This window comes from Myotis daubentonii, chromosome 3 (genome assembly GCF_963259705.1).
Source record: "Myotis daubentonii chromosome 3, mMyoDau2.1, whole genome shotgun sequence".
NCBI lineage: Eukaryota > Metazoa > Chordata > Mammalia > Chiroptera > Vespertilionidae > Myotis > Myotis daubentonii.
This window is the reverse complement of record NC_081842.1, coordinates 163,580,260-163,586,259: the sequence shown is the minus strand read 5'-3', so window position 1 is coordinate 163,586,259 and position 6,000 is coordinate 163,580,260. Positions and strand designations below refer to the sequence as shown.

General features: G+C 46.7%; 1 protein-coding gene across 1 annotated transcript in view; it reads left to right on the top strand.

Moving 5' to 3' along the window:
* The first annotated feature begins 701 nt into the window (after positions 1 to 701).
* The window catches only part of ST6GALNAC5 (ST6 N-acetylgalactosaminide alpha-2,6-sialyltransferase 5), a 166,058-nt gene continuing 160,759 nt past the window's right edge, over positions 702 to 6,000 (top strand). The window contains exons 1-2 of the mRNA XM_059689153.1: positions 702 to 926; positions 1,724 to 1,972. Coding sequence (XP_059545136.1) covers positions 912 to 926; positions 1,724 to 1,972 — 264 coding nt within the window. The 5' untranslated portion in view covers positions 702 to 911. The remainder of the gene's footprint in view (positions 927 to 1,723; positions 1,973 to 6,000) is intronic.

The window sequence follows — 6,000 nt, the reverse complement described above, 5'->3', positions numbered from 1 at the left end:
CTTATAAAATAAGCAGTAAGCAGTTCTGTCTCCAGAAGCCAGAAATCTTTCATTAAAATTTGGGAGATTCCACAGGTTCCGTTAACCATGTGGAGATGATGTGTTGAGTGTTTATACACTTGAAAATCACTAAGGACTTCAAAGGTCTGATAGCAAGGACCATTGTAATATTTAAAACAAATAATGAATTAAATAATCTAGATGAAAATTGTGATAAAAAGACTGCATGAGAATAACTGGATTAGAAAAGTAAAATTAAGGGCGAAGAGACTATGAGAAAGCTTACAATTGAGAATCTGAAATAATAAATAATTTTTTGGAAAAATTATTTTGTGGTAGATTTCCCCCCACACAATACACATAAATGCAAAAGCTATAAATAAGGCTATTGACATTTGGGCGGTTGACTTGTTTTTAGAAAAATCACAAAACAGAACATTTAGTTTGCAAATTTTCAAATGGGAATCACGTTCAGAATCCAGTTGGGTTCTCCTTTTTTTTTTTAATGATTTCATAAAAGATAAATAAGCTCTCAGGCCAAGGGGTGGTTGTACTGGCACGGTTAACTCCCTCGCCCCAGAAATTCCATTAGGCTGAAAAGAATATTTGGGGGGAGAAAGGGGTGGGGGGGGGGGATGCAGTGGTCTTTAGGACCCAGCAGGCGGCGGCAGGCGGCAGTTGTGTAGATCACGGAGAGACTACGAGGGTCCGGTTCAGTTTTAATTCTGTGTCTAATCTCTGCAACGCCGGCGCTTCCTGGGTCCCGCGGCTCCCCTGCCCACTCAGCCGCCGCCGGCCGCCGGGCTCAAATCAGAGCCGCCCGCGCCCCATCACCCATCATGGAAATCCTTCAAGAAAAAGTGGCTCCGGACGCATGTGCCTGAGGATTCCGTACAAAAGAGGTGCCCAAAATGAAGACCCTGATGGTGAGTCATTTGTTCCAACTCCTCGGAGCAGAGGCGGGGACCCCCGGGAGCAGCGTCCCCGGGGTGCGTGGGAGAGCTCCAGGGGCGCCCAACCCAGCCCCGCGAGGTCGCCTGTTACAAAGGGATAACTTTCCACCTGCTCCGCGTCCCCTCACGATTCCAGGGTTCTGCCTGAGTAGGTATCCCAGAGCCAAGATCAACTCAGCTTGTGTAGGCTCCTGGACCTCGGCAGGAAGTCTGATGGGCCAGCAGAGAGCTGGAGTGGTGGGCGCATTGCTCCAGGGTTGGGGGATACCCCAAAGCAACCGCCTGGCAAAAACTAAGAGAGGTGACGGGAGACCTTTGCAGACTTTCTGGGTTTCCTTGAATGATTGCAAACTTGCAAGAATCGCCGGGGTAAAGCCCCACGGGTCCAGTAAGGAGAGGGTGCCAAGGCTAGAGATTCCAGCAGGCGAGTTGGCGAGAGAGTCCCTTCCCCGAAGTGCGAGAGACCCCCGCCCCTGCCCGCTCCGCCGGCGCGCTCTCCCTCCAGTAGCCAGGCGCCGCGCTCCACCTGCCCTCTGCCGAGAGAGCTGGGAGGCGGCGTCGGCCGAGAGCAGCTACGCTCCGGAGCATCCCTTGCGGTACCCGCGGCACCGAGCCGCCTCTGACCCGGCTGGGCTGCGCGCGGCCGCGCCAGGACCCTGGCCAGCTCCCGCCGGGCATCTCCCCCGGCCGGGTCTTGCGGGTGTTTCCACCGGGTGCGCTCCTACCGGGTGGGCTCTCAGCGGCTCTCTGCTCTCTCCGCCCTCCCGCAGCGCCATGGTCTGGCAGTGTGTTTAGCGCTCACCACCATGTGCACCAGCTTGTTGCTCGTGTACAGCAGCCTCGGCGGCCAGAAGGACCGGCCCGCCCAGCAGCAGCAGCAGCAGCAGCAACAGCGGCAGCAGGCGGCAGCGGCAACCGGCAGCGCGCAGCCGTCGGCGGAGAGCAGCGCCCCGTCGCGCCTCGGGCCCCGAGTAGGACCGCGATCGCTGGACGGATACCTTGGCGTGGCGGACCACAAGGTGACAGCTCGCTCGTCTGCTCGCACGCCACCCGGCTGGGGAATCCCGCACACCTAACCCTGCCCTCTTTCCCGGGGCTGGGAGGCGCCGTGAGTAGGTGCCGTTCGGAGGCCGGAAGGGGGAGTGGACCCGCTGGGGTGGGTGGGATGGTTCCTACTTGATAGGAATTCCTATTTGGAAGAGGATGCAAAGTTTTCCAGGGAATAGGGATGGGATGAGTGGACCCCAAAGCCCAATGTCCTAACAGGAATGGGCCCTGGAACTTGAGCCCTCTGATCCCCAGAATTGCAGGGCCCCGTGCGTGCTGGTTTCCGGAAGCCTAGGGTTTGGCTGCCAAGTCTCGCCTTTGTGGGAGTTGACCCGGGATGGCGCTAGTAGCAGCCCTGGCGTTCCTCCGACCGTGAACCAGAGGGTGAGGCCGCTACTGAGGCTCAAAGACTCCCCTCTGATCTCTGCTTCGGTTGCTCTGGGCAGAATTGCCACAGCCCTGGAGAGCGGTGCCCCGGCAGGCACGCAAGGTTGGAGGCACCAACTAAGCTTCCATTGGCTTGAAACTCATCGTTGAGGGCCTTTTTTCCTCTGGCTTCCCGGGAAGCTGCTGGCTGGCTTGGCTAATAATTAATAAGATAAATTTTTTAAATTGAGCCTCCTCTTCCTGGAATAATGAGTGTCTGGTTTCAGTGTGTGAAGCCTTTGGGAGAATCCTAATCAAGTTTTCTGATTCTGAAAAGACAGTTTAAATGCATTCCGCTTTATTTGAAGCTGCTAATATATTTTGATTAAAACACAATTCCACTCTGTGTCTGCTCTGTAGAGCTAGAGGATTTCTTGAAACCACCCAACTAATCTGCTTTTTATATTACTAGATTTTATGGTTGTGGACTAAAGTGATCGTTAGCAGGTACTCCTTTTGTGTGGAAAGATTGCTCTTACCCTGCATGAAAAAGCCAAACTTTTTAAAGGAAACAATCAAAACATTTCCACTCATTTGTGCAATGAATAATGCTAAGGGTTTTTGGAAGGTACAAAAGAATTTAAGACAGGACTCAGCCTTTAGAGGTCTTTGAATACCTGGGGGTGGTGGGTAGGGGTTGGGGGATACCATAAAGTGTAGATAGATAGATAGATAGATAGATAGATAGATAGATAGATAGATAGGTGACAGGCAGACTGATAGATATACGTGTATAGGAAATGCAAGATGTAAACTGTTAGTACTGTTGGGTACAGAGATGAGAAAGATCACTGCTCACTGGAAGGATCAATGGAAGTTTCTTTGAAAACATGGAACTTGCACTGGGGAGAATTCAGAGAAGCAGAAAAGAGGAAGAGATTTCATTACAAAGTGACTAGGGGGAGGGGGCTGTGGTAGACTCAAAATCAAAAGTAGAGAGGGTCATCAGTTTTACAATTCCAGCTGCAATTTCCTAAGTTGCTGATTGATTACACACTTTGTATCTGCATGTGGGAGCAACTGGTAAGGGCTGGAGTTCTAGGAAAGTTTAGAGATCGGCCTCTGACTGTGGGTGGATGTGTAACTGGAAATGATGAATATATTGAACTTAGGGGGTTTTCATAGCTATTGTTTACTGGAAATGATATTAGCACTGGTGGAGTTTTGATTAACAGGGTGTCAGAAGGTACATTTGCTGAAAGCTTTGATGGGCCTGTGGGAAAATATTCCTAATACTTTCCTCCTTGTGCTTTTCTGCTGGACACCAGCTAAGAACATTGATAACCTAAGGCAAAATATGATGCCCTCATGTTTGCAAAACAGTGTCTATTCACACAAATAGGTCGTATTCCATTTTCAATGTATCAGAGCTTTAGTTCATTAAAATGAAGGACAGCTCTTTTTCTGGAAGGAATGTTGACACTCTATATGAGAAAGTGAGATGATCTGTAGTAAAAGGGTTTTATAAATTGTCAAGTGTTGTGGGCATGATAAATATGTGTGAATGTCCTTGAAATTGTTAGCAGAGAACTATAAACGTGACCAGGAAAATCTTTGCAGATAATTAATAGTAATGAAATTCTTTCATAGAAAACCAATATGTCTCAAAATTCCATACCCAAAGGGTTCAGCAGGGTTTGCCCCACCCAAGCAAAGGAACAAAGGCAAACCTTAAAATCTATGCCTCTTTCTAGGCATCCTCCCAATTGTCCCACCGAGCTATACATAAACTTCTGCTCAAAATGCAATCATTGACCCTCTTTACTGTTACTATTTAGCTGGCTAGCAATTAGGCAGAGTTCTATGTCTGATGGCTGTCTGAATGTGCATGTGTGAAATATTTGTCCTCTCCAAAAGATGCTGTCTAATCATGTTTACTTTGGGATCTTCCTATATCTTGCTTAGGCAGAGATTTGTTAGAATATTGCTAGGAATTCTTTTCTTTTCCTTTTTCAATTAACACCGGGGAGGGTAAAAATGACAGCTTTTCTATTTTTGTTACATTACCAGATGATACTCTGATTGCTCTTTTTGTCTTCACTCTCACATCAGGCCTTAGAAAAATTATAGGATGTGCTGAATGTGATGACCACCAAGCCATATGCTGCTGCATATTGAATCAGAATTCCAACAGACTTTTTATCTGCCGCTGATTTACAGAATCTGGGGAGAGTTACAGATTCCACTTAGGAAACTGTTCACATCTCCATGGCCAGAGGTCCCAGAGTCTGCGAAACACGTAGTGTTTCTGTTCCGTTATATGAAGGTATTAACATTATAACTCCAAGATTAAATTCAACAGGTGGTCCTAAGCCCAAGCACCTGACTTTCACAAATTACAGCCTGTCTGCAATGATAGCCTTGTCTCGTGCAGCAGCAGACTAAATTGCTGTTGAGATTAAATCACTGTACGCCTTTGTTGAAAGACATGCTGCAAGTCAAGTCAGTGATGAGCAATATGTGTTGGAGCTTAAAATATCACTTTCCATGGTCATATTTCCTACGTCCTCTTTTACAGATGATGGTGAAACTGTAATTCCAGTAGGGCCCAGTGAAGGCTCCTTGGAGTTCCTTGTGATAATGAAGGCATTTCGTTGTTGTTGTTAGATTCTTTCTCTTCATTTCCAATACCTTTCCCCAGACCTTTCCCCACAAATGTTTCACCAGTTTATTTCCACCTCTTACACGTCTGTCATTGCAGCTACTGCATCTGTATCTTGACATTACTTTCTTGGTTCCCGTTTTTAAAAGCCATTGATTCTAACCTTATTGGCCAGACAGAAGCAAAGAAGCCAATTTGGGAAATCTTCTGCATTTAGAACTGCAGCATAATATATAACCAAACTGACACACACACGTACACTCGATCAAGCAACTCTCCGAGGAAACCTCCAACTCTCCCAGCAGAGGGGAAGGGGGCCTGGAGCACCATTCTATTTCCAGTCCGGATCTGGTCTGGGTAGATAAAGTTATTTGCCATCTGGTGGACTCTGTGAAATGAAACTGTGAGCTGATTCCCATTTCTAGTGGACAGGAGCCCTTATCACAGAAGGCCCATTTGTCACCCGGACTGCCCTTTTCAGAGAGGGCTTAGAAAAGGGCAGTGATCAATGGGGTCTGAAGCCACGCTGCTATCTCCTTGCTTCAGTAGTAGCTCCCAGGAGTGGATTTTATACATGCCTGTAACATGCTCCTTGCTTCTTTCTTTGCCTCTTTTCTTCCATCAGTCTTCAGTTATTCAAGCAAAACAAACTGCTTAAAGGTAATAGTACTATACTTATTAATTGGTAGATGTCCAATTGAAATATGACAAACCAATGCAAGAGTTAGAAAATAATTCAAAACCAAAAAAAAGGGGGGGGAGCACATGCCATATAACTTACTTTGAAATTATGGCATAAGTATTCTTCCTTTAGAAAAGTATGTAAATACTCAAATACAAGTTTATACCATTAATTATACTCTATGCTATTGGAGTCATCCAGTGAATTATAAATAATTTGGATTTTAAATAGATGCAAAACAAGCTAATTTTTAGTATTCAAATAGTACAAAGTATAATCGACTACTGATA